We start from the raw sequence: 21,437 nt of genomic DNA, 5'->3' as shown, positions 1-21,437 counted from the left end.
ACCCCTTTTTGAACAAGGGTGTAATATTCGCAATTCTCCAGTCCTCCGGCACCACCCGTGTCTAAGGAAGACTAGAAGATTATCACCATTGCCTCTGCAATTTCCACTCTCACCTCCCTCAGTATCCTCGGATGCATCTCATCCGGTCCTGGTACATTACCAATTTCAAGTAAAGATAGTCTTTCTATTACCTCCTCCTTCTCAATTGTAAATTACTTGGGTGTAGCAGTTACCTCCTCTCTCATCTCGGCCTGGTAGCATCCTCTTCCTTTGTAAAGACAGATGTGAAGTACTCATTTAATACCTCCGCAATTTCTCCTGCCTCCGCATGTAAGTCTCCTCTTATATCCCTAATTGGCCCTACCCCTTCTTTTACCACCCTTTAATTATTTACATGCTTATACAAGGCCTTGGGATTCCCTTTTCTGTTAGCTGCAAGTCTCTTTTCATGCTCCCTCCTTGCTTATCTGTTTAGCTTTTTCACTTCCCCTCTGGTCCTTCTATAATCAGCCTGATTTTCCATCATATTTTCTACCTAACATCTGTCATACGCGTACTTCCTTCTTTTCATCTTTTCACCTCTATTTCTCTCATCATCCAGGGTTTTCTAGATTTATTCATCCTACCTTTCCCCTTCAAGGGAATATACCTTGACATTGCTTGCAATATTTTTTCTTTGAAGGTGGCCCAGTGTTCAGCCATTGGCTTTTCCACCAACATATGATTCTAACTCACTCAACTCAGACGCATTCTCATCCCATTGAAGTTGGCTTTTCCCCAATTAATATCCCTGTTCTGGATTGCTCCTTGTCCGTCTCCATGGCCAACTTAAATCTTATGATACAATGGTCACTGTCTCCTAAATGCTCTCCCACTGTTATTTGATCCACTTGGGTCAACTCATTCCCCAGAACCAGGTCCAACATTGCATGCCCCCTCGTTGGACCGGGAACATCCTGCTGCAGCAAATGATCTTGAACATGCTCCAGGAACTCTCGCCCTTCTTATCCCTTTGCATTATTCCTATCCCAGTCTATATTTGGATAATTGAAGTCCCCCATTATAATTGTTCTATAATTCTTGCACCTCACTGTAATTTCTTTGCAAATTTGTTTCTCTACATCCCTTCCGCTAGTTGGTGGTCTATATACTACATTGATCAATGTTACTGCACCTTTTTTATTCTTTACCTCTAGCCAGAGAGATTCCATCCTTGACCCCTTTGGAACATCCTCCCTCCCCAGAGCTGTAATACCATCCTTAATCATACTGCCCCTCCCTCAACTTTTCTTCCTTTCCTGTCTCTCCTAAATACCTTATACCCAGGAATATTTAATGCCAGTCCTGCTCTTCTTTGAGCCAGGTCTCTGTTACAGCAATAATATCATAGTCAACCCGTGCCTGTAGTTTACCAATCTTATTAACCACACTCCGTGCATTTACATATGTGTACTTTAATCCTGATTTAGGCTTTTTAACTCACCCCTTGCTCTGACACCATCTAATGACTTACTATAGCCTACTCTAGTCCTATCAAACTCTCCAAGTATTCTACTTACCATGATACTACTCTCTGATATATCCTCCTGATCAGTTAATACTTCTCTACTTCCCACTGCCAGTTTTTCTCCTCTATCTCTGATTTTCCCCTCAGGTTCCCACCCCCCTGCCAATCCAGTTTAAATCCTCCCCAACAACACTAGCAAACCTCCCCATGAGAACATTAGTCCCATTCCTGTTAAGGTGTAACCTGTCCTTCTTGTATAGGTCCTACCTGCCCCAGAACCGGTCCCAATGCCTCAGGAATCTAAAGCCCTCCCTCTTACTCCACTTCTCCAACTATGTATTGAACTACTCAATCTTCCTATTCTTATGCTCACTGGCACATGGATTAGGGAGTAATCCTGAGATTACTGCTCTTGAGGTCCTGCTTTTCAAATTCCTTCCTAACTCCCTAAAATCTGCTTTCAGGACCTTGTCCCTTTTCCTGCCTATGTCATTGGTCCCAATGTGGATCATAACCTCTGGCTGCTTGCCCTCCCCCAAAAGAATGTCCTGTAACTGCTCTGTGACACCCTTGACTCTGGCACCAGGGAGGCAACATACCATCCTGGAGTCATGCCCAAGGCTGCAGAAATGGCTGTCTGCTCCTCTAACTATGGAATCCCCTACCACTATAGCCCTTCCACTCTTCCACCTACCCTCCTGTGCTACTGAACCACCCTGGTGCCACGAACTTGGCTCTTGCTACAGTCCTCTAAGGAACCATCTTGCTCACCAATATCCAAAATGGAAAAGCCAAATATCAACTAGAGATATAAACAATGTATATCAATGGAATCTAAAGCAAAAAATAAAATAACAAAACTAAACACAGACATTATAATCAACGCAAGAATTCACAGAAAAGCCTAAGAAATAACAGTAGGAGTAGGTGTCATGAAACAAATATTTTTTCGTTATATTATTGTGGTTTATTGTAAAGTAGGTTTATGGGTGTGAGTGTTGATGGTTCTGTCTGTATGGTTTAATTGAATTAGAGTCAGATAGGCTGCAAACTTGAAATTATCAGAAGAAGTTAGGGGTAAAAGGTATTTGAAATGCTAATGAGAAAACATGGATGAGGTCTTGTTATATAAGGTGTGAAGGAAATTTGCATTTTTAGATATGTGAAGGGGTTGTTTAGGTTTCAAAGGGATGATAGGGTGTTTACAAATAACAAGATACGCAAGGCCAAGCAGTGTGTTTATTTCTCCCAAAGGTACTGACCATATTGGCAACCTGAAAGATTTTTATATTATGGGAAAAGTAAATTTCCAAAGACATATAGAACAATGGAATTTACAGATGAGAGTGAGAGAAACATATATAAAGAGGATTGGAAGGCTATGTTGGGTAGGGGGCATGTAAGATCTAAGAGGGCTGTGTAAAACAACCTTGGGAAAGCCTCCAGCTACTTTAGCAGAAGTCTGCTGTGTCTAGTAATCAAAGGTGGAGGAAAGCCTTTGGAATCCCATTGTTGAGTAGGTGCTGTGGTAAACTTGCTGGCTTGCTAATTAAATTTAAAATCTATTTTGGACTGTTGCCTCAAAGGGCATGTGCAGTTGCGAGTCAGGTTAATTCGGAATTTTGGGATTTTTTTGTATTAAGTAACTATAATCTTATATATGTGCTCAAAATCTTTTATTTTGTTAATAATGTTTTAATTTAGTTTTTAAAATCTCTAAAGGTGTTAATGGACTCATTACTTCTGAATTCAGTGCACAAAGCTTCTCACAATAAATACAAATTGCAAAACTGTTGTGATAGCGTGGCTAAGTTTCCCTTGTGGATTCAGTTCACTTGGCACACATCACCTGTCACATCATAACATAAAGGTTGCAGCATGTTGAATTCAAAAACTGTCATTTCGGAGTTAATATAAAGGCAAAAGCATAAGCCACATCTATAAATCTTTTCCAATAGTTTTCCTGAATCATCTCCAAAATGCATAAAAATTTAACATGTAAAATTCGAATTAACAGGCAGTATCTAGATTGGATATTTACCTTATTTTGTGCAACAGGTTAATCCGATATTTTCTACTAACTCGCACTATAAATGCACGTAGATTTTAAGAACTAAATTAAAAGGCTTCTAACAAAATAAAACAAAAATATCTTACCAAGACTGGTCTGAGAATTTGGATTCACATACAGATCCTTACTCCATTCCACCATACACTTCAAAATTGAGACCAAGCACTCCAAGCCCTTCTTCCTAAGACTGAGCTCCTTAAAAAAAAACAATTTGGATGTCTATCAGATTCTGACAGTGAGTAAATCAAGGCTTTACATTTTGAATCAACATACAATTTATGGGGAAAAAGGTTTCTTGAGTGTGCTGTAAGTAATTCATTTATAAAAAAAAACATATTTATCATTTCTCTACCTATTGTTTTTCCTCCGATTCCCCACGCAACCACTTCAAGAGTGCCTCACATTTCCAACCATGCTGTGACTGCTTGGTTGCTAGCTAACTCTGGATGAAGCAGAATGGTTTCCAACTTAACAATGATTCAATTGAATACATTGTCTTTACCCTAACTTGATTCAATTCCCCTTTTTACTTGCATTTTGAGGTAGAATCAGATTTGTGCAACCTTAGTATCTCATGTGACCGAGTCATCCATCACCTGGACCACTTACTTTCATGTCCATAATGTCTTCAACTCTGCTGAAATCCTCATCCATATCTGTAAGCACTTTCAAGCTTAACTTTGCCAACACCCTTGTTGCCAGCCTCCGAGCTCCGCCTTGGATAAACTCAAAGCATCCAAAATGCCACCAATCACATCCTGTAGTGCCCCACTGTCAATCTCACATGTGATAACAATTGTTAATTGACTTTCCTTTCCACAACACACAATTAAAAACTCATTCTGATTTTCAAATTCCTTCATTGCCTTACCCCAACCTACCTCTACAACCAACTTCAGCCATGTGTGTTCATCTGCACTTATATCCAGAGTCTGGCCTTCTTTGTATCACTACCTCTATTTCATTGCCCTGACACTGCCTTTAGCCATATTTGCCTTAAACTCCGAAAACTATAACTAAATCCTTCTTCCTTGCAAACACTCCCACTATCTTGAAAAGCCTCCTCAAAATTTACTTCTGAATTATGCCTTCGATCAGGTCACTTACATGCCACATTTGTTTATTTTCACTCCTGTGATGCATCTTTGGTTTATTACAATAAAGGCACCATATACTTATTTTTGTTGTTACACTGAACATCTCCACACATAACTTCTAATCAGTTATAATCAGTAAAAAAAAACTTCATAAAATATTTACAGTCCACTGCCAAAAGCGTCTGGTCAAACTGTTAACCTGAACTTTTTGTCACAGAAATACTTCATATAAACAAACATGACAATTATTTGGGGAAAAATGTTACCATGCTATCCTTCTCTTATCCCAAGAGATAAATTATCTTTTCTAACATTTCTATATTGGGTCTTAAGCTGATCTCCTCAGTTGGGAACAGGATTTGCTTCCTGAGGAGAGCCTTTGTACTGTAGAACATGAAGGTGATGCATATGAAGATTCAGATGACTTGATAAATATTTGTCATTACAGCAGGCTGCTATTATGCATACTCCTCAATATTTAATTTCTAACAGATGGAAGAAGAAAACATGTAAAATTCAAAGCTGCTGATCTATTGAGACTCAGAGCAAAAGCTCCACATCTAAGACTCCCATACTTTAGGTCCCAGGGCACCCAAGAATGGTGTGTAAGAAAACTGTTGAATAGTTTTTCCAAGGAGATTTTAGGTACAATGGCTGATGCTTTCTTAGAAGAAACAAGAACGTGCTCTTAAAGATGCTGGGGGAATTAGCATCACAGATTTAGCCACTGGGCACCAGTGTTGAATTTCCATATACCAGTTTTGGTCGTCAAGTTTAAGCAGTCTTGCAAAGACTCCTGTCAATCAATTTGAAACTGTACAATTGAGTTCCCACAAGAACGTAGGACTCAGCTAACTAAGGCCAAGTTAACTCTAGTAAGTTGAAATTCTATCAAAGCAGATTTATATGATGTTTTTATGTTCTACTGTCATGCAGTCACCATTAGTTTCATGTTTATATAGTATGTTTCACAGTACCTGCACAGGTGTCATCCCGAGCTCATGACCACCCCGACCTTGGGCTATCTTAGACAAGTCATTAACCAATCTTTCAAAGATGTTAGCAGCATTTAAGTCACAATCGTAATTGACATAAATGTCAACCACACTTTGAGCATCTGAAAGTTCAATGAAGATTAATTCAAATGATTAGTATCTTTATATTAAATTCCTCAACAACATCAATTGCCTCCAAAATAAGCAATTAAAAATAATTATACCTGCACATATTCTGGTCAATGTTTGAATTACCATCCATTTGTGATCAAATGAACTTGTAGAAGTTTCCAAAATATAAAGAAAGATTTCCTTGAAGAATACCTAAAATAATAAATGCATGGAAGGAAAATGTGAATATGTTACAGTATCAGCATCAAACCAAAGAGAGGAAAAAAGGGGGAAAACAGGTGCAAATTTTTGTATTCGACTATCCAGATAAAACTTGGTTAACCAAACTATTAAAATCCTACCTTGCTAACATAATTCAATATATTGTAATAGCTTGAGCTAGGAGATATTTACATAACATGCTGCTTTTCAACAATACTAGGCATAAGAGACAAAAACAGAAAGTGCTGGAAAAACTCAGCAGGTCTAACAGCATCTGTGGAAAGAAAAAATACAGAGTTAACGTTTTGAGTCCATATGACTCTTCTTCAAAGCTAAAGAGATGTAAAATGTGATGAAATTTATATTGTTTAAGGGGGTGGAGCGGGAGAAGCTGGATAGAAGGCCAGTGATAGGTGGAGGCAAAAGAGAGATTGCCAGAGATGTCATGGACAAAAGGGTGTTAATGATAGTGGCACTGGCTAAAGGAGGTGCTGATGGTGGCATTAAGGTCAGAAAGCAGAATGTGAAAATAGCAGGACAAGGGTAAGCACTCTGGAAAGAACAACATGAACAAGTGACAGATGGCTCTAGTGGAGGTGGGGTGGGGGGAAGGGACAGTGGTGGGAAAAAAGATTGAAAATAGGTTAAAAGGTGGGGATAAAACAATGAATAAAAATGAAAATAAAAATAAAAATAAGTGGATAAAAAATAAAAATTTAAAAATGAAGATGAATGTTGAAGGGGATAAAAAAAGGGGGTGAGGATGGAGGAGAGAGTTCATGGTCTGAACCATTAATCATCATTAATGGTTAACATTAACCCAATATTAAGTCCGGAAGGTTGAAAAGTGCCTAATCGGAAGATGAGGTGCTGTTCCTCCAGTTTGTGTTGGGCTTCACTAGAACATTGCAGCAGGCCAAGGACGGACATGTGGGCATGAGAGCAGAATGGGGTGTTGAAACGGCAAGTGACAGGAAGGTCTGGGTCAGGCTTGTGGACTGAAGGTGTTCCACAAAGTGGTCACCCAGTCTGTGTTTGGTCTCTCCAATGTAGAGGAGACCACATTGGGATCAGCGAATGCAGTAGAGCAAATTGAAGGAGGTGCAAGTGAAGCGCTGCTTCATCTGAAAAGAGTGTTTGGGCCCTTGGACGGTGAGGAGGGAGGATGTAAAGGGGTAGGTATTGCACCTTCTGTGATTGCATGGGAAGGTGCCGTGGGAGGGGGATGAGGTCCTGGGGGTGATGGAGGGGTGGACCAGGGTGTCCTGGAGGGAACTGTCCCTACAGAATATCGACCGGAGGGGTGAAAGGAAGATGTGTTTGGTGGTGGTATCATGCTGGAGTTGGCGGAAGTGACAGAGGATGATCCTTTGAATGCGGAGGCTGGTGGGATGAAAAGTGAGGACAAGGGGCACACTATCATGGTTCTGGGAAGGAGAGGAAGATGTGAGGGCAGAGGGTCGGACACGTTGAGGGCCCTTCGACCACAGTGGGTGGGAAACCTTGGTTAAGGAAGAAGGAAGACATGTCAGAAGTGCCGTTTTGGAAAGTGGCATCATCAGATGCAACGGAGGCGAAGGAGCTGAAAGAATTACAGGAAGCAGAGTGTGAGGAGCTGTCGTCAAGGTAATTGCAGGAGTCGGTGGGCTTGTAGTGAACATTGGTGGGCAGTCTATCACCAGAAATTGAGACAGAGAGATCAAGGAAGGGAAGGGAAGTGTCAGAGATGGGCCATGTGAAGGTGATGGATGGGTGGAAATTGGAAGCAAAATTGATAAATTTTTCCAGGTCCAGACAAGAGCATGAAACAGCACCGAAACAGTCATCAATGTTCCACATACCCCAAAAAGAGACAGGCATAACTGGTGCCCATGGCCACACCTTTTGTTTGGAGGAAGTAAGACAAGTTTAAGGAAAAATAGCCCAGTGAGAGAACAAGTTCAGCCAGATGGAGGAGAGTGGTGATGGATAGGGGTGGTTCAGGCCCCTGTTCAAGGAAGAAGCGGGTTTTGGGGAGGCGCCATCACCTTCACATGGTCCACCTCTGACAGCTTCCAACCTCTCTCAGTTTCCCAACCCCAGATAGCCCGCTTCTACCTCCTCTCCAAAATCCACAAACAGGACTGTCCCGGTACACCAATCATGTCAGCCTGTTCCTGCCCACGGAACTCATTTCTTCCTATCTTGTCTACGTTCTCTCTCCCCTTGTCCAGTCTCTTCCCACCTTCATCTGCAATTCCTCTGATGCCCTCCATCATATCAACAATTCCCAGTTCCCTGGCCCTAACCACCTCCTCTTCACCATGGATGTCTAATCCCTCTACACCTCATCTCTCACTAGGATGGTCTGAGGGCTCTCCACTTCTTCCTTGAACAGAGGCCCAAACAATCCCCATCCACCACCACTTTCCTCCGTCTGGCTGAACTTGTTCTCTCACTGAACAATTTCTCCTTAAACTTGTCTCACTTCCTCCAAATAAAAGGTGTGGTTATAGGTACCCACATGGGCCGCAGTTATGCCTGTCTCTTTATGGGATATGTGGAACACTTCTTGTTCCAATCCTACTCAGGCCCCCTCCCACAACTCTTTGTCCGGTACAACGATGATTGCTTCGGTGCTGCTTCATGCTCTCGTCTGGACCTGGAAAAATTTATTGATTTTGCTTCCAATTTCCACCTCTCTAGGTCCATCTCTGACACTTTCCTTCCCTTCCTAGACACCTCTGTCTCAATTTCTGGTGCAGACTGTCCAACAATATTCACTACAAGCGCGCCGACTCCCACAGCTATCTTGACTACAGCTCCTCACACCCGCTTCCTGTAAGGACTCCATCCCATCCTCTGTTTCTTCACCTCCGTTGCATCTGTTCTGATGATGCCACTTTCCAAAACGGCGCTTCTGACATGTCTTCCTTCTTCCTCAACTGAGGTTTCCCACCCACTGTGGTTGAGGGGGCCCTCAACCGTGTCCGACCCATCTCCCGCGCCTCTGCCCTCACACCTTCCTCTCCCTCCCAGAACCATAACAGGGTCTCCCTTGTCCTCACTTATCACCCCACCAGCCTCTGCATTCAAAGGATACTCCACTTCCCAACACCCGCCCCCCGTCCCCCACCCATTGGCATTCCGTGGGGACCGTTCCCTTCGGGACACCCTGGTCCACTCCTCCACCACCCCCAACACCTCATCACCCTCCCATGCAATTGCAAAAGGTGCAACGCCTGCCACTTTACCTCAGCCCTCCTCACCATCCAGCGCCCCAAATATTCCCTTCAGGTGAAGCAGCGCTTGGTCTACTGCATTCGCTGCTCCCAATGCGGTCTCCTCTACATTGGAGAGGCCAAACGCAGACTGGGTGACCACCTTGTGGAACGCCTTCGGTCTGCCACAAGCATGACCCAGACCTTCCTGTCGCTTGCCATTTCAACACACCATCCTGCTCTCATGTCCGTCCTCAGCCTGCTGCAATGCTCCAGTGAAACCCAATGCAAACTGGAGGAACTGCACCTCATCTTCCAATTAGGCACTTAACAACCTTCCGGACTTAACACTGAGTTCAACAACTTCAGACAATGAACTCTCTCCTCCATCCTCACCCCCTTTTTTCAATATTCATCTTCATTTTTTAATTTTTATTTCGTCATTTTAAAATTTTTATCCACTTATTTTTATTTATTTTCATTTTTATTCATTGTTTTATCCCCACCTTTTATCCTATTTTCAATCTTTTTTCCCACCACCATCCACTCCCACCCCCACAAGAGCCAACTGTCACTTGTTCATGTTGTTCTTTCCAGAGTGCTTACTCTTGTCTTGCTATTATCACATTCTGCTTTCTGACCTTAGTGCCACCATCAGCACCTTCTTTAGCCAGTACCCCTTTGTCTTTTTGTCCATGACATTTCTGGCAATCTCTCCTTTGTCTCCACCTATCGCTGGCCTTCTATCCAGCTTCTCCTGCTCCACCCCCCTTAAACAGTATGAATTTCATCACATTTTACTTCTCTTTAGCTCTGAAAAAGAGTCATATGGACTCGAAACGTTAACTCTTCTTTTCTCTCCACAGATGCTGTTAGACCTGCTGAGTTTTTCTGGCATTTTCTGTTTTTGTTTCAGATTTCCAGCATCTGCAGTATTTTGCTTTTAACTAGGCCTCAGAGTGTGTGCTGAGGTCAAAATGTTAGTTTGCAAGGAGTTAAACCCACATTATAGAATTGCAGAACTTAATACTTTACCTCAATCTGCATCTTAAGATGAGTCTTGAAGTTTGACAACAGAGTGAGGAAGATGGAAAGTGACAACTCAAATACTTCTGGCACCGAAGAGACACCATTTTTAGATAAAGCCACACAAAGATACTGTTTTATTGCATTGATGAACATCTCATTTGTTCGAAAAATCGGTCCAGCATTTTGCAGAATCGATAGAAGAAGCTGTAGTGAAAGGATCTTTGAACGTAATTCATGAGACCTAGAAGTAATATTGGTAAGAGTGAAATTAAGAACACATCTTTTTAGAAGGCACGATCAAAAATGATAACCTCATTAAATAGATATAAATTTACTTTTCTATTGCATCACAATTTTTAATATAACTGATGTTTTGAAAAAGAGGCAATTAACATCCCTTCAAAAAAAGCTAAATAAAGCTAGATTAAAGTTATTCTTTGGGGGTGTGGTCCAAAACAAACCTGGAGACATCCAGATTCCAGAAACACGATCTAACATAGTCTCCAAAAATATATTTTCTTGGTTATATTGATCACATTCACAAATGTTACTTCCTTTCCGAGTTGTTTTCACAATTTCAATGCTTAAACCAAGTCTGCCTCTTCTGCTTGAATTTTGGTCATGATTGAAGAAAAAATAACAATTATTTTCTAGTCTGAATTTGTTTCTACTGGATAAAGTGAACTACTGTAGTTGTAGCACAGGAGGTCATTCGATCTATTATGTTTGTGCAGCTCTTTGTTTGAGCAATCAACAACTACTTCCACTGCCTTCTCTGCATAGCTCTGCATCTAACTTTTCTTTAAATATTCATTAAAACTGGGGAGGTGGTGGCATCATGGTACTGTCACTGGACTGGTAATCCAGAGACTCAGGGTAATGCTCTGGAGACCTGGCTTTGAATTCCACCACGGCAGATGGCGGAATTTGAATTGAATAAAATTCTGGAATTAAAAGTCTGATGACCATGAAACCATTGTCGATTGTCGTAAAAACCCATCTGGTTCACTAATGTCCTTTAGAAAAGGAAATCTGCCGTCCTCACGTGGTCTGCCCTACATGTGACTCCAGATCCGGAGTAATGTGTTTGACTCTTAAATGCCCTCTGAAATGGCCTAGCAAGCCACTAAGTTGTATCAAACTGCTAAAAAGTCAATAAAAAGGAATGAAACCCGACAGAACACCTGGTATCGACCTAGGCACTGGAAATATCAATGGCAAAACCAGCCATGGACCCTTCAAAGTCCTCCTTATTAACATCAAGGAATTTGTGCGAAAATTGGGAGAGCTGTCTCACAGACCAGTCAAGCAACAGCCTGACATAGTCATATTCACGGAATCATACCTTACAGATCACCACCACCATCCAAGGGTATCTCCTGTCCCGCCAGCAGGACAGACCCAGCAGAGGTGGCGGCATGGTGGTATACAGTTGGGAGGGAGTTACCCTGTGAGTCCTCTAGCCCCTATGAAGATTTAGGTCATCAGATCAAACATGGGCAAGGAAACCTCCTGCTTATTACTATGTACTGCCCATCCTCAACTGGTGAATCAGTAGTCCTCCATGTTAAACACCACTTGGAGGAAGGACTGAGGGTGGCAAGGGTGCAGGATGTACTCTGGGTGGGGGACATCAATGTCCATCACTGAGAGTGGCTCAGTATCACCACCACAGACCCAGCTGGCCGAGTCCTAAAGGACAATCTGCTAGATTGAGTTTGCGGTGGGGGGGGGGGGGGGGGGGGAGAGAACCAACAAGAGGGAAAAACATATTTTACCTCATCCTCACCAACCTGCCTGCTGCAGATGCATCTCTCCATGACAGCATTAGTAGGAGTGACCACCACACAGTCCTTGTGGAGAGGAAGTCTCATCTTCACAGTGAGGATGTGTTGTGTGGCACTACCACCACGCTAAATGGGATAGATTTCAAACACATCTAGCAACTCAAGACTGGGCAACCATGAGGCACTGTGGGCCATCAGCAGCAGCAGAATTGTACTCGACCACAATCTGTAACCTCATGGTCTGGCAATATCCCTCACTCTACCATTACCATCAAGCCAGAGGATAAACCCTGGTTCAATGAAGAGTGCAGGTGGGTATGCCAGCAGCAGCACCACCAGGCACACCTAAAAATGAGGCGTTAACCTGGTGAAGCTAAGATACAGGACTACTTGCATGCCAAACAGCGTAAGCAGCAAGTGATTGATAGAGCTAAGTGATTCCACAACCAACAGATCAGATCTAAGCTCTGCAGTCCTGCCACATCCAATTGTGAAAGATGGTGGACAATTAAACAACTCACTGGAGGCAGCGGCTTCTCAAATATCCCTATCGTAAATGAAGGAGAAGTCCAGCACATCAGCGCAAAAGATAAGGCTCAAGCATTTGCAACTATCTTCAGCCAGAAGTGCCAAGTGGATGATCCATCTCCACCTCCTCCGGAGGTCCCCAGCATCACAGATGTCAGCCTTCAGCCAATTCCATTCGTTCCACCTGATATCAAAAAACGGCTGAAGGCACCGGATACAGCAAAGGCTTTGGGCCCTGACAACATTCCGGCAATAGTACTGAAAAACTTGTGCTCCAGAACTTGCTGCGCCCCTAGCCAAGCTAATACAGCTCCAATTCCAGTTCCAATACAGCTACAATACTGGCATCTGCCCGACAATGCGGAAAATTGCCCAGGTAAGTCCTGTACACAAAAAGCAGGACAAATCCAACCCAGCCAATTACTGCCCCATCAACCTACTCTCCATCATCAGTAAAGTGATGGAAGGGGTCATCAACTATGCAATCAACCAGCACTTGCTTCACAATAAACTGCTCACTGACGCCCAGTTTGGGTTCCGCCGGGGCCAACCGGTTCCTGACCTCATTCCAGTCTTGGTTCAAACATGGACAAAAGAGCCGAACTTGAGAGCTGAGGTGAGAGTAACTGCCCTTGACATCAGGCAGCATTTGACCACAAACTAAATTGGACCAGCCATATAAATACTGTGGCTACAAGAGCAGGTCAGAGGCTAGGAATCATGTGGCGAGTATCTCAGCTCTTGACTTCCCAGAGCCTGTCCACCATCTACAAGGCACAAGTCAGGATGTTATGAAATACTCTCCACTTGCCTGGGTGAGTGCAACTCCAACAACACTCAAGAAGCTTGACACCATTCAGGGCAAAGCAGCCTGCTTCATTGGCACCCCTTTCACAAACATTCACGCCCTGCACCAGCAACGAACGATGGCAGCAGTGTGTACCATCTACAAGATGTACTGAAGAAGCTCACCAAGGCTCCTTAGGCAGCACCTTCCATCGAGAAGGACAAGGGCAGCAGATACATGGGAACGCCACTACCTGGAAGTTCCCCTCCAAGCCACACACCATCCTGACTTGGAACTATGTCACCATTCCTTCACTGTTGCTGGGTCAAAATCCTGGAACTCCCTCCCTAACAGCACTCTGGGTGTACGACACCACATGGACTGCAGCAGTACAAGAAGGCAGCTCATCACCACCTTCTCAAGGGCAATAAATGATGGCCTAGCCAGCAACGTCCACATACCATAAATGAATAAAAACAAGTCCTTCTTTACTCTTAAAATCTATGACCATATTTCTAAAACTTAAAACAATGCTACAGTTTTTTATGGCTTTACCTGCAATTCCACTTTGAAATGGAATGTAGAAGCCAGGAGGACGAAAAGCAAAGGTTAAAAAAGATAGGATAGATTATGCCAAAAGTGTAATTGTAGCTTAAAACAAAAATCAAAGTAAGACAAATAAGAGGGAAGAAAATAAAAAAGTTTTGTTTCCAAAAATTAAAATGTTTCAACAACAAAACCTTTGAAATCGAAAATGCCCCAAATTACTTCACAGAAGCACAATCGAAAGAACCGTTGTCAAGCAGAGAGTGCAAGGCCAAAAGCTTGCTTTATGCAGTAGCTTTTAAGGAGGGTATCAAAGGATGAGATGGAGGTGAAAGGGTAGTGAGTTGAGCTTAAGTGGCTAAAGGGATGGCTACAATTGATGGAATGGACAGAAAATGCACAAGAGGCCAGTCACCGGGGACTGGAGATATGGGGTAGATGGGAAGCAGGGAGAATTTGAGGCATGGTGGAGTAAGACTTAAGGTATGTAAATAAGACAATGAGAAGATTAAAGGAGGTTTTCGAGGTCCCGGAACCAATGTAGAACAGGGCAATGGGTGAGCAGGACTTGATGTGGGATACTGTAGGGCAGAAGCTCACAAACTGTCAGGACGAGCAATTGGGGTCACAAATTCCCTCTTCTCTAAGGAAGCAATGGCATCTGTGGAGCATTTGCTCTGGTGGGTCAGCCCTGGTATTGACTCCAAGGCCCAATGATGTGTACACATGATATTTTTCTTGCTGAGGCTCGGTGGGCATGGCCTAATGAAATGAACTCCGATCGCTGCATCCAACAAAAGCCTGCAAAACAGTTGGGGGGAAAAGCATCCCAACTCCTGTAGCTCTACCCTACTCCTCACAGCTTAACCATCCTCCACAGCTCACTCCCCCTTCTACACCTTCCACAGGTCTGCCAACCCCCCACCACAGCTTTCACAGCTCTACCAGCCCCCAATAGCTTTCACAGCCCTACCCACCCACAGCTCTACGCCCTGCCACAGGCCAACCCCCTCACCACAGCTCAACCCCACCCCCCTGACCACAGCTCAACCCCCCCACCATGCCTCAACCGTCCTCCCACCAAAACTCTCACAACTCTACCCCCCACAGCTCTCACCCCCCTCAACTCTTATAGCTCTACCCCCCTCCAAAGCTTTCACAGCTCTACCCCACTCTCACAACTCTACCCCACCCCCTGCAGTTCTTGCAGCTCTACCCCTCCACTCCCAAATCTCCCAACTCTCTCTCTGGGGTTTCACCAATTTTCCAGTGTCAAAATAGAGTCACAGTGGGAAAAAGTTTGGAAGCACTGCTTTTGGGATAGCGAATTGCTTGCCATCATTCATTACTGGTATTGGACAAAATAGGGCTGTGTGATTGAAGAACTGACAAATTATTGGTAGCTGCAGAATTGCTTTAGGTTTAATTATGCATCTTTAATTGTCTATGCTAGTTCTGGTTCATAGTTACGAGGTCACAACTTTTAAAAAATCAACTAACAAGTGCATGTTATACTCAAAAGTGTGGGCCTTTCACACCAGAGATACACAAAGAATACGGCAGTAGTAGAAAATTGATACTAAGTTAAGAATCAATTAATGACGTAGATTATGTTGTATAATCAAACACTTGATCACAGATCTAGAAACGTAACTAGTTATCAAATTACAATACTCTAGACCATTTATACATTATATTTACAAAGGTAATAAAATAGATAAATAAGCATAAAAATAGTTTTGTAGTACAGAACTTGAGTACTGGTGAAACAAGAGACATGCTGTCAAAGCTTTTCATCTTGCATTCATCAGGGCAGATGCAAGAATGCCAAATTTCAAAGGTAACAACAATTTATACCATGAGAGAAAAGTGGTGCTAACTGGTTCGTTAGTTGGCTTTGATTGGTTGAGACATTGCCATGGCAAATGCACCAGGCGGCTATTGTCCCCCATACTTTATTCAAAAAAGATGCAATGTCTGGACATATTCCTTCTGCCTGTGCAGGGCAAATCTGTGCATATGAATATACGTAGCTTCTAACAAACTAAGCGAGTTACATTGTGAGTTCGACTGGTAATCTTAAATTGATTGTTAGTGTAATTCTTAGCACACACGGGTCTGTTCAGCAAGTGCTGCCCAATTGCAGAATCACATCTCTTGTCAGACATTATGTTCTGAGTTTTGTAAGCACAGGTCAATTGAGTACAGTTAGTACTCTGTCTATTGTGAACAGCTGAAGGGATGTGCTGTTTGATACAACCTGCCAGTCATTGGGATGTATGGGATTTGTACCTGGCATCACACTGGCACTGAAATAGTGCACTATGAAAAGTTTCAACAGCATGCCTCTTTTTTTCAGCAACAAAATAACAAATAAAATAGATATTAGATGTATCACTTCTCTGGCAACTGAAAGACAAAGCCAAGAGTCAAAATCATCAACTGCTGTCTATCTGCAATTTAGCTTATGACATTGAAGATGCAGCACAGAAATAGGCCATTCAGCCTAACACGCCCATGCTCAAAGACAACACAACTGCTGTAATTGCAATTCAATCATACTATAAAAAAATGTCAGGAAAACTTTGAATCTTTTTGTTAAAGTAGTACACTGCAGGATGGAACGGAATCTTGTAGACTAGTGAGGTCTCAAAATTTGATTCCTGGTTTGTGCCGAGTTGGCTGATCTCATCCAGGTTTATAGTTGTGGGAAAAGAAAACAGCCAAGGTTCATTATCTAGTGATATACTGAAAAGAAGGCTTCAGGCAAGGCCCTATCATTCTACAGTCATGAAAAACTGCTAAATGGGAGAAGGTCCTTCAGAAGAAGTGCCTTTACCATTATTTACGAGAAAACCAGACAACACCGCAGGGGAAGCACACATGCATGGTTAAATGTGAAAATTCCGAAGTTGCTGTCCAAGATGCACTACCCCTCTGTAAGCTGCGCAAAAGCTGCAGCTCACCATCTAGCCACTCATTCAAATGTACTGAACAACATGAAGCTCTTGCATTGACATTGTAGATACAGGCTCAACTCTCCACAAAAAGTTTGAATTTGCTTGTTCCAATTAAGTGCTCTTTTAATGGTATGGCAAGTCTTAATTCATGCCAAAAAAAAATCTCTCAGGCACTGAAAATTAACATCTATAAGTGTGGATTCTCATCCTTTCAGCTTTCAATTATTGTAGATCCTTTTTAAAAAATGCATTTTTCTGTGTCTCTTTCACCTCTCTTTTTGAATCCAATCTTTTTACCTGTCTTAATTTCACATTTTGTACTTGATTTAACATTAAATTCACTTCTTGTTTTATTTGATGAAGGGATGTGAGTGTCGCTGGCAAGGCCAGCATTTACTACTCATAACCAGTTTTTTTGAAAAAATTCATTCACGGGATGTGGGCTTTGCTGGCTGGGCCAGCATTTATTGCCCATCCCTAGATGTCCTTGAGAAGGCGGTGGTGAATCCCCTTGACTCCAACCAGTTGAGAGTATTCCCCTTCATTCTGACTGACTTAAATTTTGCAAGGGCTTGCAGCATATTGTCAAATGCTATCTTGATGTCAAGGAAAGTCGTTCTAACCTCACCTAAGTTCAGCTCTTTTGTCCATGTTTGGGCCAAGGCTGTAAAAAGGCCTGGAGCTGAATGGCGCTGGCAGAACACAAACTGAGCATCAGTGAACAGGTTATTGCTGATTAAGTGCCGCTTGGTAGCTATCAATTTGCTGATGACTGACAGTAGGCTGATGGGACGATAATTAGCCGAAATTGGATTTATGCTGCTTTTGGTGGACAGGGAGTACCTAGGTAATTTTCCAGTGTCAGATAGATGCCAGGCCTGTAGCTGTACTAGCATTGTTTGGCTAAGGGCACGGCTAGTTCTGGAGCACCTGTCTTCAGTACTGCAGCCAGTCTTTGCTGTATCCAACTATTCTAGCTTACACTTCCTGGTTCAAACACTGTGCTGCTTATTAAAGATTCTTCAATCTGAATGGTTAATGTAATACACAATTGCTTTCTCTCTTCACACAGGTCCCTGATGCCTGACAACAACTTGTCCTGCAAAACCCCACAGAAAGTCAATGGGCAATTGCAATTCCACCACCCACAGCAAAAATTGCCACATTACAAAGCCAATTGCCTTTATGCATGAGTTATTTAGCTGTGTTAATCACTTCTACAAAGATGATTATAAATCCAAAAAAATTCTACAGCTGTTCCAAAAATACCCTATAATGATAATCATTTATTTCAATAGCGATTAATTACATGCTAATATTCAAAATTTCCAGGATTCCTACTATATACACTTGGCTATCTAGAGGTGCACTGAACTACAACATTGAGTAAACAAAATGGCCTAGTCTGCCTAACTGGTTATAAGGTGGTTTTAAAAAATAAAACTTTGCAAGAGCTAGGAAGCCTACCCATAGTCATTTTGTGAATATTCAGCTTTTTGTACTGCGGCAATTAAGTTTGGCTTTAGTTGATTGCTTAAAATAATTAACATTGGAGAAACAACGCACAACAGATTATCCATCCACCCTTGCAGAAACTATACAACACTTGGTTCTATCAAGACCTAAGGAAGCACTTCTGCAATTTGAAAGAGGTCAAAATAATTAAAGTAAAATTATCTAAATAACCCTTAGCTCAGCTACACATTCATCCAGAGCTGCATGGATAAATTAAACTTAGCCTGTATTAATTTGTTTTCCTTTAAACAAGAATCTAATCTACTTACATTGATGAATCCAGGAAACAGGTGCCGACAGGCTTATTCATTTGTGAGCAGTCATTCATTCCCAACACTAATTCAGTACTAAAAGGCACTTTAATCATTTACTTAAATAACGTTAAGCACTGATGCATCATATGTAGCATCAACATAGAGTAATTATGCAATGCAGGCATCAACTTGTTTATCCTTCTGACATACATATGCACAAATATCTATGTGGCCAGAGGCAGTCCAAGCTTTCACCTCAGTTGCTCAGTTGACAGAGCAGAAGACTCAAGAGGGAAATAAATCCAAGTCATCCTTAGGTCACTACTTGAATGGCGATTAAACGGTGTCTGTGTGTATGTCTGCATGTGTGTTTGTCAACTTTGACAAGAACATTTTGTAACTGTCCAGCATTTTGCTGGGTTTGCATAAGCCTTGCTAATCTAACCCTAAACTCTCACAATACTTTTTGATTACATCTATAAGGAACATTGCTTTCTACTTCTACCATAGTTTTACAAACCTTTGGAAGTTTCTTAGAAAAAATATTTTCTAAAGGTCTGAAGGGTTAATATCCTCAATTGACAACAGAACTATAAACAGCTCTTAAATGAATATGCCATACAGCTTGAAACTAACCACGTACAAAGGACTTGTCATGCATGCATATCATTATTAGAATACCAATAAAACTACTTATGTACTTGTGAACACACATAACCTGCGTAGTATAAATCACATTGTACAAATACAACCATTATTTAAGAATATAAGAATTATGAGCAGGAGTAGGCCATTTGGCCCTTCAAGTCTGCTCCGCCATTCAATAAGATCATAGCTCATCTTCTATCACAACCCCACCTTCATGCACCATCCTCATATTCCTTAACTTCCTTAGTGTCCAAAAATCTATTGAACGCTGTTTTGAATATACAAAACAACTAAGAATCCGCAGCTCTAAGACCATTACCCTGTGTTCCAGATTTCCCAGCCAGGGGAAACATTTTCTTAGCATCTACCCCGTCAAGGATTTTATATGTTTCAATTGGATTACTTCTCATTTATCTAAATTTTAGGGAATATAGCAGATATCTACTCAATCTCTCCTCACAGGACAATCCTCTTATGTGAGGTAACAGTCTCATGAACCTTCATTGCACTCTTTCAAGGGCAAGCATGTCCTTCCTTTGGTAAAGAGACCAAAACATGCACACATTACTCCAGTGTAGCCTCACCAAGGCCCTGCATAATCGTAGTAAGACTTCTGCACTCTTATACTCCAAGACCTTTGTAACAAAAGCTAACATACCATTTGTCTTCTGAATTGCTTGCTGTTCTTACATGTAAACTTTGTGATTCATGTACAAAGACACCCAGGCCTCTCCAAATGCAAGCATTTCCTAGTCTCTCACCATTTGAAAAATTTATTTTTTTCATCTTTCCTACCAAAGTGGATAACTTCACACTTCCCCATGTTGTATTCCATCTGCCATGTCCTCACCCATTTACCCAATTTGTCTATTTTATTCTGCGCTTCTTCGTGTCCACCTCACTGCTTACTTTCCCACCTTTTTATCATCAGAAACCCTGGATACGTTACACTCAGTCCGCTCATCTAAGTCATTAATATAGATTACAAGTATTGATTATTGCATTGCATCATTTGTTATAGCCTGACAACCCAAAAATGTCTTGTTTATTCTTACTTGCTGCTTTCTGTCCATTAACCATAGTAACAGTGATGTGAATGGAATTCATGGCAGAGCTGTCACAATGATTATACAAATTTGGAAAGAAAATAAAAATGGGATAGGCCTTTACAAACGAACTGAATGATGAGACTGATAACCTTACAAAAGGCATGTAATAAGTGCAACTGGTACTCATTATGTTACTGCCAATAAGAGTTGGTGATTCTCTTGCATTAATTCTCTACATTTGTGAAAACTATTATTTTCTGATCTAAAATGCAATTCAAGTAGCCAACTAGGAGAAGTGTATTTGAAGGACCACTTGAACTAAATAAAACTGTTAAAGATTACTTAGAAGATATATTTCAATAGTTTTTATTTCAAAATGGTACACTCTATATTTGTACCTTAATGAACCTAACTTTTTGTGCACTTACTTTGGATCTGGAGGACCATCAGACAGTGGCTTCATGGAAAGTTTGCATAATGACCTAAAGACCAGAAAAGCATCCTTCTGCAAAATGTGAGAGAACTTCGCACTGGAAGAACCGCCTGGAGTCATTCCACATTCCTACAAATAAAGCAAAACCATTACAGTATTATATTATTTGTTTAGTAAGCCTTTTCTGCTCCACAGCTTCATAATTACATTAAGTTATTAAATGTCGAGAAGGAAAATTTGGGGAATGCTTTCTGTACAGAAGTTTCGCAAGATGCCTATTTTTAAAGCAAATAACAACGTCTAATATTAGAAGATATCCTTATTATTGTACATGCACATGAAAATCCAGCTGTGACACTAAAGAAGCATTTTCATTTAGGGTGTGCATCTTTGGCTTCTTTCCTTTAATTTGGGGGTTAAAATTAATCTAAAGAGAATTAAGGCTTCAATTGCTGTAAAGTCACATTATGAACACACTGGTGATGTGGCTACAAGTAGTTGCTTTGAAGTTCATGGAGTAACAGCTACTTATACTGCATCACGTATGGATTAACTACTCAATGAATGTCAATATGTTTAAATGACTGAGCTGTTTAATTCACATCTACTTTTTCAAAGAAGTTCCAGGCCCCAGATATTGCCTATGTTTGAATACTCCAAATAGCAACCAGTCTGATGTAGTAAATAGTGATTCATTC

The 21,437-nt window shown here is 41.6% G+C and overlaps 1 protein-coding gene across 5 annotated transcripts in view; it reads right to left on the bottom strand.

Annotated features, from left to right (window-relative positions):
- Window positions 1–21,437, bottom strand: part of arfgef1 (ADP-ribosylation factor guanine nucleotide-exchange factor 1 (brefeldin A-inhibited)) — a 301,506-nt gene that overhangs the window by 137,493 nt on the left and 142,576 nt on the right. For all 5 annotated transcript variants that reach the window (XM_078540375.1, XM_078540378.1, XM_078540377.1 and 2 more), the window contains 5 exons: window positions 20,735–20,868; window positions 10,239–10,473; window positions 5,895–5,994; window positions 5,653–5,792; window positions 3,665–3,773 (listed from right to left, as the gene is read on the bottom strand). In XM_078540375.1, coding sequence (XP_078396501.1) covers window positions 3,665–3,773; window positions 5,653–5,792; window positions 5,895–5,994; window positions 10,239–10,473; window positions 20,735–20,868 — 718 coding nt within the window. The remainder of the gene's footprint in view (window positions 1–3,664; window positions 3,774–5,652; window positions 5,793–5,894; window positions 5,995–10,238; window positions 10,474–20,734; window positions 20,869–21,437) is intronic.

Source organism: Cetorhinus maximus, chromosome 4 (assembly GCF_964194155.1).
Source record: "Cetorhinus maximus chromosome 4, sCetMax3.hap1.1, whole genome shotgun sequence".
In the NCBI taxonomy this organism is placed as follows: domain Eukaryota; kingdom Metazoa; phylum Chordata; class Chondrichthyes; order Lamniformes; family Cetorhinidae; genus Cetorhinus; species Cetorhinus maximus.
The sequence above is the reverse complement of the archived record's forward strand: the minus strand, read 5'-3'. Positions and strand labels throughout refer to the sequence as shown.